At 37.4% G+C, this 12,251-nt stretch overlaps 1 protein-coding gene across 1 annotated transcript; it reads left to right on the plus strand.

Annotated features, from left to right (window-relative positions):
- The first annotated feature begins 381 nt into the window (after positions 1-381).
- Positions 382-7,990, plus strand: LOC112475386 (putative coiled-coil domain-containing protein 195). The gene is made up of 3 exons (XM_025043194.1): positions 382-643; positions 5,116-5,362; positions 7,867-7,990. The coding sequence occupies exons 1-3, from the start codon at positions 382-384 to the stop codon at positions 7,988-7,990; spliced, it is 633 nt and encodes a 210-aa protein (XP_024898962.1).
- Positions 7,991-12,251: the final 4,261 nt, after the last annotated feature.

A 12,251-nucleotide genomic window follows, 5' to 3' on the forward strand; every position in this document is an offset into this window, starting at 1 on the left:
AAAAACTGAGTGGTTGGTAGGGTGACAAGTTCATGACAGAAACAAGAAACTCTGTTCCTCACTGGATATTTTTGGAGTGTTCTCTTCTCTTCAAACACAAAGCAATATCCTAAAACTGTGGATTGATATGAAATGCAAAATACAAAGAAAAGCTCTGTTCTGAAAAACAAAACCCAGAATTAATAAGTCATGGAAACCCTTTACTTCCCTTGACAGCCTAACTCCCCAAGTGCTGAAAGATGGCACAGAGAAGAATGGCATCTATTGTTCAGGCAGATTTAAGGGCGGGATCAACCAGTCCCACTGAGTAGATTGTGCATTTGGCTTATAAATTGGCCTGTCTCTCCAGAGGAGCAAATCAGAGTGACCTGAGTAGGGGCAATGGAAGCTAATGTCCAGCTCACGAGAGTTATCCAGGAGATGCAGGCAGAGATCAACAAGCTGGAGAAAGAGAATCAAGCCCTCCGCATGAAGCTGTCTTCGTGTAGTCAGAGAACTCCTGGCTCAGGGGGACATTCAGGAGATGAAAGGGAAGGGGAAGTCACAGAACTTGGTAACCTCAAAAAAGCACCTGGGCAATCTCTAGCAACACTTCATGGTAGTATTTCCACTGATTCGGCACCAGCCATGCAAGAACACCAAGGTAAAGAAAGTCCACCGCTTTTCTGGGCTGTGCCCGTCCTTGTAAATATCTCCTAAATAGTAGGTACGTGCTTCTCACATAACTGTAATTTGGTGTTAACAGTGGTGAGTTCCATCCTATTTTTATTTGGTAGATTGATTTTGAATTCAGAGGTAAAATTTTCCTTAGCATCCTTAAGCAACATATTTTGACAATGTTAAAACTATTTCCAGATATTTCTGGAAAGATAAGAATGGCAGATTTACAGAAATCAGTCACATTAATAAACAACGTCTTTTTCTTCTTGACTTCAAACATTTGAATGCTAATAGAACACTGAATGGATTTATGCTAAATGGCATGCTCATTTATTAAGCTAGAAAGATATAGCACAATAGTTAAGCGTATGGATATAAGAGTCAAACAAATATAGTTTCCAGTGATTGGTCACTCATTAGCCACTTGATTCATCTTTAACCTTTGTTTTTTCATTTACAAATGTTATAGTACCTTTCTCAGGTGGTTGTGAGGATTAACTGCCATAATAGACCAAGTGCTCAGTATAGCACCTGGCAAAGACACAACAAAACGGCAGATCTTGCTGCTTATTCATGTTTTACAAAGAACTTCTCTGTCCTATACGAATTTATATTGTACATAATTCAAACTACTCTACAAGTTAAAGACTTTAAAATACAGGGTCAATGTCTAATGTATTCTATAAATTAAATATCTCAGCTTTAATTGGAAGTAATTTTGACTGTGAAGACTATACATGAAGTCAGAAATCAGCAGAGAAGAAAAGTGCATCCTACATTCAAATTGTCAGCGCTTGCCTACACACAGCGTATTCAAGCAAAATGGATGTACATAATTAAATACTCAAAGCTCCTAATATCATCTGCCAAAGGCTTCAGGCAATGCCATTTAGAGGTTCTGAATAACTTGGCAGTGAACCATGTCATATTTATCAGCTGCTTTTCTCTGTTACACAGGACTCTCTCTAGGATGGGACCTTATTATTTCAAAGCTGGGAACAGATTTGAATCAGGGTCTTTTCCCTTTTTTTCAAGTACAACTCTTGATCTGAGTCGTTTTTTTTCTAATGGTAATTTAATAAAACTGAAAGCATAACCTGAAACGAGATCCGAACTCCTGGTGAAAAAAAAAAATGGACATTTGTAATATGTCCTTATTCCAGGGTTCCTTAACCTCTGCACGCTCGACGTTTCAAACTGAATAATTCTGTACGGTAGTGATCTGTCTTGGACATTGCAGGATGTTTAGCAGCTTTCCTGGCTTCCAAATTCTAGATGCCCATAGTACCTGCCTCTCCCCCTCCAGTCATGACCATCAAAAATGTCTTCAGACATTCCAAATGTCACCTGGAGGACTGTATGTCCTCCCGTTGGAAACCACTGCCTTATTCCAAAGGTAAACAACACTCCTCAAATCTATTTTCTATGATGTTTATCTTAATGAGAAAATAAGTTGGGTCTTAGTGTATCTGTGCTATTCTAAAATGAGTATTATAGTGTTCAAAGAACAAAGAGGATGCCATCAAGCTTAGAGAAGGGTAGAATATTAATAAGAATTAAACACACAATTGATATTACACTTTTTCAGCATATGGATGGTAACTTCCATATTCATGGAATTTGTGCTTGGAAGTTTGGTTGAGTTACTTTAAATGATATTTACCTGTGCCTTATCTGATTGACCTGAGCATGGTTTGTAGTCTCAGTTTTGTAATAGTTGGTCGATGCTGGGTAGGTCACATAAAAATTTCTGATCTTAGCATCCTCATGTGAAAATGAATAGATTGGATCAGACACCTTTCAAAGCCTATTCCAGCTGTAAAATTCTGCGATTCTGTGACTATAACATGCTTTTATGATCCCTCTCCTCATCTCTAAAATGCAGGTAGTGATAAAATCCATCTATCTCATAGGGCTGTTGAGAGGATTAAATGAGATAGCATGAGTAAGACTCAACGTGAGTTACTTGTTAGTAGCTGTCTTATTATCATTAGATACTAATGATCAATATTATTTTATGAGAAAAAAATATTATTATTTGACTTGAGTATAAGTTATTAGCAATTTTAATAAGATGTGCAATATCAGTCAAAAGTCATACTTGCAACTGAATCATAGAAATCTGATACAGGAAAGGACTTTAGAAATCGTCACTTTATTTTACAGTTGAGGATATAAGATCCTGAGAGATTGAGCAACTTGTCCAATTCTCTTTTGAAAACAGAATAATATAAACCTATTTTTGGGGGAGGAACAATGTGAAATCAGAGTGTGAGTCTCACTTTAGGAAAGGGGAAAACTAAAGAAGACTTGGAAGCGAATCACTCGGAACTGAAAAACTCTTCTCTTGGTTCTGGGATATGTGTAGAAATGAGATTTGATGAGCAGTGAAACCTGCTTTCTTTCCTCTCATTCTGCTGGGGACACAGAGCTATACTATAGCCCAGGGACGCAGCTGCATGGTGACTATATCCATCTGTTATAACGAGAATACGGAGCACCTGCTCTGAATGGATCTTTGTTGGATAAATTCTCATGGAAACACCTGTAATTGTGTGTAAGCATTTGGTGGATATGAAATCCAACCAGCACTTTCAAGGATGTTGCTCTCATCCCTCCTACTCTGTGCATCTTCACTTGAGGTCTATTAGGAAAGAGGTAATTTGCTACAAGAAAGATTAAAAAAAAAAAAAAAAAACACTCATTACGGGGAAGCCGCAGCATTGCTAGACCTCCGAATCTGTTCAATCTACTCATATCCTTTGGCGCAAATAAATCGCATTTGGCAGCAAACTTTGAAATTGTGCTAATGACTCCATGATTCTGTATTAAATATCCTTTCCCTTTTATTGATAAGAAACTAACAGATACAGACGATTCTTTGACCCCAGGGAGATGAACAAAGAGCTTAGTTGCTAACCAGTCAAGCTGGAACATAGATCTCAAATAGGAATAAACTTAACTTTGCTATCATCAACATAATTCCCTCTGTTGCATTTTTTTACCATTCAGTATAGATATTTTATAATCTTTTTCAATAAAAACTTTTATGTTTGTCAATAGTCATAAACTTGTTTTTAGATAATTATTGAAGCTATATATGGCCAAAAAAAATATTTCAAGATAATTTATGAATAGTATTTGCAGTTATTCCCTTTGGACAGATTTGAACTTAAACTCTCCCCAGCCTCCCGCCTAAAATTTGATTTTCTGCTCTTCCAAACTATGAAAAGTCAAGGCAGCCTCCACTTTTTGTTATGGCCATAAAAATTTGCTGTCTCTGTTCTGCAGATGTGGGCATCAAATATAAATAAGAAATAATTGTGCTTCTGGTATCTCAAAACCTAAACAGAAGGCAAGGCTTTCTTACACTTCCATGCTTGTTAATGGCAAAGCTGTGACAAGAAAGAATAAAGATTTGACAAACATTGATTAAGTCCTCCAGAAAATGAAAGCCAACCCATGAGGTCAGTGTCATTAATCCCAGGGGAATAACTACATGTCTTAGTAGAGATTGAATGATAGGCTCTAGGTCAGTCAGAGCAGTGTCAGAGCTGAGATTCAAACAAGCCAAGACTCCTTGAAATAAAGCTCTTTTGATCAAGGTGCTTTAATAACAAGGAACAAAGATTTAACTTACCTCGAGAAAAGAGTTTATTGGAAGACATTTATGAACAAAAATTGAATTGGAAGCCCTCAGAAACTAAGGCCACTAATCTCTCTGTCTCAGCAGCATACCAGCTTCCCACGCAAAGCATCTTTGCTTCCTTCCACATGTCTACTTTGCTTTCTACTCTCATTAAATAGGCTTCCTTATAATGACTGTCCCAACTAAAACCAAGACACACAATTATAGGCCCGTTAGCAGCAGCCAGTTCAATCACTTGTGGCCATTCAGACTATGAGAGACTGCAGATGGGCAGGTTCTTCTGGAAGCAGCAGTGAGAAGCCATCCAGAACTGACATCTCTAGAGGTCCATGTTCTTCCCACTTTAAACTTTTGTTTTCTATCTCTCTGTATCTTAAAGTATCTGTTCAAATGCTGCGTTCTCGGAAAGCTCTTCTTGACCACACTATTGAAACAGCTTTCAGATCCGCTCCCTCCCTACCTCTGTCCCCTTGTTCTCACCAGCCTTATTTGTCTTCCTTGAATCTATCGCTACCCGAATTTTAGCATATTTTGTATATTATCTGCCACACAAGAGGGTAAGCTCTGTGCGGGCAAGAGCTTTGTGTCGTTCACTACCGCATCGTCTCTTAATAAAATGCCTGGCATGTGGTTGGAACTCAATTCTTTGTCAGTACATCAACGAATTAAGGTCTTTTGTGAAAAAGAATAAAAATAGTTTTGTTTAGTTAGTTTCAACTAACTAAACGACTATCAACGTAATTTTTCATTTGTGAACATCATTAAAAGTAGAATTTTTAAACTCGAATTTTGTGTCTCCTGTACAGGCAATACCATGATTGTTAGACGCTATTCCGTTTCCTCTTCAACTCATTCATTTGCTGCAAATGATCCCTGGAAAGCTGAAAAAAGACAACCAAACGGTGGAATTCCGGAAGCTCGAGGAACAGTTAAATCACTGGCATGTTCTTCGATCAAGAAACAAGACAGTGAAGAAAAAATGTTTGCAGACGATTCTTTTACCAGCAATAGTTCCGGCCAAACAGACTTTCCTGAGCATGTTTTCGGCTGCAGGTAATGTGCACTCAGCCTCTAATTTACAGTGATGGCTACTGAGACATTCTCCTGAATGAGCAAACTCTTATTTGGTGGAGGAAAAACATATAGGCTATTAGGCCAAAATAATTTCTAACCTACTTATTATGTCCATTTCAAGAATCAAAAGGAACAAATTTATTTGAGGTCGAATGGCACTCTCTAAAAGATCCCTCTAACAAGTGAGAAACATTTAGTCTTTACTCACTCACCAAGCATCAGTGATCATAGTCTGAGCTAGACAAGAGTTAGCAAAAACAAAACATCGTGTTTGAAATTTTCATTCAACAACAAAGACACACAGCCACCTGACCCCTACGATAAAGTATCTCAGGGAAAAGACACAGGTCCCTTAGGAGTTGGACACAGAACTGACCTCTGAGAACCGTTCTTATGGAAGAAGGTAACTTAATGGGCTTTTTGTGGCACACATAGTTACAGTTATATAAAAAAAATTCATTGTAAAAAAAATTACAAATTACAAAATATAAATGCAATATTCAAAGCAAAAGATATAAAAAGGAAAATCTTCCATATTCCCACTACATGAACAAAACCATCATTCAGATTTTAATGGATATCTTTCCAGGCTTATGTGTCCATACAGTTTGAAATTGCACGGTGCATGTTTTATAATGTTTTATTTTTGGCACTTAAATCATTACACTCTCACAGTCCGACAATGCTAATTGAGAAATATAGTAGTATCAATTTTCTCATTTCAATTTATATTATTTTCTATGATAGTTTGGGAACCTACCCAATGTTTATAATGTATTATTTTTCTGAAGCAAAACATTTTCTAACTGCCAAGCTGCCAACAAATAAACTATTAGAACACGATCCATTTCTAATTTGAGTCTACTTTAATTTGAAAAATTGAGCCAATTTTATGATTGTGTTAAAACAAGAAAGTCAGTAATGGCTAAAAATCAACAGCTGAGTTGGCATGAAATGCAGTAGATACAGAGAACTGTTGAGTAGGATTTAAGCATGTATATTTTTAGTCCTTTTTCATTTTGTCTTTTCCTTTCTTAAGATTATCTAGTAAAGTAACATATCATTACATTATTCCTCTGATTTTTTTTTTGATAAATTTATTTACTTTCTAGTAGCTTTCCAAGAATTTTATAAAGATTTATGGAGACCAATTTCTCTGAACTGGCTTTTGAATCAGACATCAGACTAATTCGCTTGTGAACTTTTCACTATTATACTAAGAAAGTATTTTACAGAATAATGCCAATATTAATATTTCTAAGAACCAATGCTCTCCAAAAGCCAGAGATGGGATTTTAATTTTTCCTAAATTTTGACATAGAAATCCAATCTTTCTACATTTAAGAAAAAAAAAAAATCATCTCAGACTGTTGAAAAGATTAAAGGAAAGGGTCCATATAGACAAATTAAAATGACAAATGCTATTTTATTTATTTTACTGACAGGAGAAACCAGAAAAATTTACATAAATATATACCCTCCTTACTTATAACAAAAGCAGCCTGTCGAACCACAGGGCTAAAATCCCAACTCCATCATGTACCAACAACATGGCCTTGGAAAAGTTATTTGTCTGTCCTATGCCAGTTTGCTCTTCTGTGCAAAGGGAATCGTAATAACACTTACCTTATTGTTTTTGTGAAGAACAAATGAGATCGTGAAGAACAAATGATCCCAATATATGGAACCACTGGCCTTTCTCCCAAGGAAGGGAGCAGCTGTGTTCCCCTTAACGCAGGCCACTAAATGTCATTCACTGAAATTATGGCCTTATTTAACGAGAGAGAGAGAGACAGAGAGACAGAGAGACAGAGAGACAGAGACAGAGAGACAGAGAGAGAGTGACAGAGATAGAGAGACAGAGAGAAATTGGAGAAAAGGCAATAATTTTAAACACTACTTTTTAGGCTTACTCCTGGGAGCAGTTTATCCTGGTTCATGTCAAAATTCTATGTATCACTGTTAGAAGGAAAAGGAGACGTGGACAAAATGAAAAGATAGAATCACTCAGATAACACTGGGTCAATGCTGTCGCCGCTCTCTCCCTTTATTGTTCAGACATGATAGATATTCATTTACTTCAAAGTCCACAACTACAAACTGATCTGGATTGTGAAATAATTGCCTCACATTTCTGCTTCATTTCAACTAAAGAGCTTGGATGTGAAAAGACGCTGCCCGAGGCAGCATGATGTCCACTTTCAACAGCACGCTTACGATCCTCATGCGTACAGTCCCTCCCTCAATGTTTTGAATTTCAGTTTGATCAACATCCTTCGCTGGGCTTAGTTAAAAGGCCAATTCCAATATATATATAGTCTTGCATTATTGTTGAGCAACGAAACAAAAAGAAAATATGATGATCTATTTAAAATGAAGTTTTAAGACTTGAGCCAGTATTAGGTGGCTTGCAAAAATGTTCTAGATTTAAAAAGCTCACTGAAAAGACTTATTTATCTTCCCCCTTATTCTGCTTTCTTTAGGGACAAGAGAAAGACAGTCAGTTTCCTGTTACCCATGGACACTTCTTCATATCTCCAAAATCCAAGTTCTTTGAAATACTCACCAAATCAGACCACAAGCCAGCTAAGTACCATTGCAGAATAGGATGTGTGGGGCGCTGAAATTTAAGAAAGAGTTCATTCCCAAGAGATGGAAACACCAAGGCGTTGCTGGGTCAGTGTCCTCCCCTACAAAGAGCTCTGGCAAGATGCCCAGTGAGACACACAAAGGTCTCGGCATCGGGTCGGTGAACTTGTCTATGGACTTGGCCAAGGAATGGAAGCGATTGCTTTATGCTGTTGTTGACTACTAATGTCGCCGTCTGTGCAGCAGCTTTTGTAGTCTCTCCATGCAGCATGTGAGCAATTAAATGTGAATAAATTACATTGTGTGCTAAGTGTTCAGTATCTATGTCATGTCATCGGAAAATAGTGTTATAAGTGTCACTTTCCAGGTCAAACTATAACAAATCTAAGGGGAAAGTTCTATTTTTTATTAGTGGTATGGAAGCTACAGTGATTAGCCTTATAGTTAATTGTGTGTCGACATTACACTGATACTAGCTCATTTGGTCTTTTAATATCCTGTGTCACTGGCATATGAGCTCAAAGACAGCCAACTCACAGTGCATGTTGTGGGCTCGGTGCAACCGTGGCCTGGCTAATGGCAGACATTAAATCTGGTTGGAAAGAGAGAAAAAAGGGTTCTAGATCATGACTTAGAGGTTGGAAATCTCAGAACTCCCTCAATTCCTGTACTTCTAGTCAAGAGAACATCTCCCATTCTTGGTTTATGGCAGTCATGTTCAAACACCAATACCCTTTTCAAAGAAATTTAATAAAATTTCCAGAGTGTTAAAATGCAGATTCCTGGACTAACTGAATTGGCTGGAGAGCTTGGGAGACGGTCAGGGAGGAGACCAGAAATTCACATTTGAAACAAGCCTTTCAGGGATGATTTCTGCTATACAGTTATGCTTGTGATCTGCTACTATAAATACTAACAAATATAGCCCACGGCTCCCCAAATCTGCCACCAAGTTTAAGTGGAAGCAGTTGAAACAAGGAAAGAGTAGGAATAATTCAATCCATTTCTAAGAATTTTAATGGCCACTGGCAGACTTCTAAAAGGAAAATGAACGAATCGACGAATGCCCCAAGGTAAATGCCACATCATGGGTCAAATGCTTCCTTTATTTATGATATTCATTGAAGATTAAAATATTCTCAACATTATAACAGATGTACCATAGGGCAAGGTTACAACCAGAGGGAAAAGATGCAAATGAGATTTAAAGACACATCTGGAAATAAAGACGCACACCCAGGAGATAATTAACCTATAAGATTACTGGCATTTTCAGTTTATGCACAATTATATTCTCTGCATATTTACAAAATGGAGAATTTTGTGTTGACATCAGTTAAAAGAAACATTTCCTAAGCAGGAAAAAAAAAAAAAGCAATAAATTACAGCAACCCAAATTACAATGTCATAACTGGCAAGGTTATAATGACAAATGACCCCCCAATACCAAGCTCGATGACTAGTATGTGACTGGCGTTTCATACATGTTCTGTAATCTGAACTGAAATAACAGTTACATGAGTGTAACGTCCATACAAGAGTTCTGTGCTGCCCTCGGAATTTGCTATACTAAGCCAGTCATTAAATTTACAATGTTTGTAATTTGAGGCATTCTCAATTAAGTGAAGATGATCTCTACATTCTCAATGTCCAGGGTACCTCAGGATCAAATGAGATCATGTGTGTGGATATGTTGCATAAAGCACTACACAAATACGAGACATTATTATTTTGTTCCATTCAAAAGATAGACTGTTTTGAATGGAACAAAAGTATGCCTACTTTCAAATCAAGGTGTTAAATTGATAAAAATTTATATGTGAAAGTTCTAGCTTTTATTTCTTTCTAGCTTTTGATTTTCTCTTGGTTAAATCGATTGGTCATCAGATAAAAATAGATGGACAACAAGACACTTGCCTAGCATTCAGAGTCATGTGCTTTACCCGTAAAGGAGAAAAGTTAAAAATAGGAAGAGGAAAGCACCCCCTGATGAATTCTTAATGGCCATCAATACTACCAATAATGTCACAAATTAATAACTCTTTGGGTGATGAAAGCCAAAGGTTAACAACTACGTCAATCTATTACCAAAGTACGCTGATGTCTGCCAGAGCTATTTGCTTTCATAAACACGGTCTCCTGCAAATTTCCTTTAACAATGGACATATAGAAACAATGGAAGACTTAAACGATATGTTCAGAACCACATGGCAAGCCCTGGCAGTTTTTCTAGCCTCACAATTCTGTCTGCTCCCATTGCCTTGAGCTGCTTTGACTCCCAAAGCTGCGAACCTAGAATAAACTTAACCAAAAAGACGGCTGTGAACAGAAACAAATGTGAAACATTACAAAGTTCATTTTATTCCTTGGTCCAAATTCTAGTTTATCCTCTAGAAAATAGATCTTAGGACCCTTTATGAAGCTTGGCAGGTGCAATCATTGACCTTGATAGATTTGCCACAAAAATAATAAGCAAAATACAGTAGCATTTACTGATTATGGGGCGGAGGGGCGGGGGAGAGAATCCACAGAACTTGAACTTGTAAAGAAACGACAAAACAGACAAAACAATCCGGGAGAAGAGTATGTGGTTATTGTACATGTCTACTGACTTATGGTCCAGACCCTTTCCATGATACCACATTTCTAACCTTGACAAACTTCTACCCTTGACTGTCGCTGTTCAGTGGCTGCAGAGAATTTATATAGTAAATAAGACTGAACATAGCCCCGCAAAAAATGTCTATTCATATTCCTTCCTTAAGAGACTGAGTTCTGCTGCCGGAAGCAACACTTAATTCTTAAATATTGATGCAGGGAAATAGTCATTTATTCAAACTGTGTTTGAAAAAGCATGTAATCCGAGAATCGTCTTTCTTATACAGGAATAGAAGATCTGGTACACCTTTAATTCTCTTTTGATTTCTGCCTTTATTATTAGCGCTACAAAATAGTCAAAATATTTCATGACTACACTAATGCACTCACATTAGTTTTCTAAACTGTGAGAAAAGAAAGACTGAATTTATCCAATCTCATACATACATACTTAATAGTCTGACATTATTAAAAGTCCTTTGAATAGTTGAACTTGAAACACAATTCACCCTGAACTCCGAGACAGATTAAACTCATTCCCGTCCAGGTTTTATTAAAAGATAATTCTCTGTGGCACTCAGGTATACATTCCAGAAATAACTTTCATTTTTCCTTTTTCTTTTACTAGAATTTCTCTTCCTGCAGTCATCTCAAAATTCTTACACTTGAGAAGTCTGAATCTGAGGAGAAACTAAAAGTCTATTTCTAACAATGATTTAAAAAAATTTATTCTGCCATCTGCTTAACACCATTTTTGAAGGCCATACGTATACCCACGTTTGTTAAGAAATACAGCACCCCTCTTTTTTTAGGGAGCACAATTATGAGTCATAATTTTACTCATGAAAATGTCCCTAATTCCACACAATAAGTCCCAAGCCTTATCTTTTCTCTTTCCTTTTCCCCTTAACCTGAGGATTTTTAATTCACACAGGATTCCTTCAAACCAGAAACTCACTTCTGATGGAAAGATAGGGGTGCAAGCAAGACTTTCTAAGTAGGAGAAAACATCAATCAATGAAACACCCAGAAGATTCTTGATTTTTGAAATTCTATTTTGTCCCACAAACCCCGTTCTTTAATACAAGAAATGCGTTCAGCGTTGAAGACGGTGAGAGTGAATGGACAGCTCAGAAGCAAATAACTCTTTGGCTCAAGCGCTATGCCATTTAGTGCACCAGAAAAAGCAATTTGCTAAATGGCCATGGTCACATGTGACAGTTAAATGAGTGTATAAGGAATAAGCCAATTAGTCTCTTCCTTACTATATCATCTCATCTACTGCATGGGTGATTCTATATTGCCACCAAACTGTGGTCTTTTTCATCTCTGCCATTGCCTTTTGGTCATGGTTTTGTCTGGATTGGCTGGGAGGAAACCTGCCCTTCATCACACACAGACACTCCCTCGTCTCTTAAAAAAGAAACACCCACAGCATCAGATCTGTCCTACACCAACTCATTCAAGCGTTCCTCCTAAATATTTACTCATTTCCCTTCTCAAATGCTTTACATTTCTAGAGCTGCATTCAAGCTCAGTCCCAGCCCAAGAATCTAAAATGTAAATGATGTCTGCAAGAGGCCATTCCAAGAAAAGCCCGCCCTCCAAACACTGGAGCAGTCTTCCCAGCTGTCTGTCCCCAACCCCTGGAATTTCATGTAAAGCAGTGGTTCGCGATCTG

This window comes from Pteropus alecto, unplaced genomic scaffold (assembly GCF_000325575.1).
Source record: "Pteropus alecto unplaced genomic scaffold, ASM32557v1 scaffold110, whole genome shotgun sequence".
In the NCBI taxonomy this organism is placed as follows: domain Eukaryota; kingdom Metazoa; phylum Chordata; class Mammalia; order Chiroptera; family Pteropodidae; genus Pteropus; species Pteropus alecto.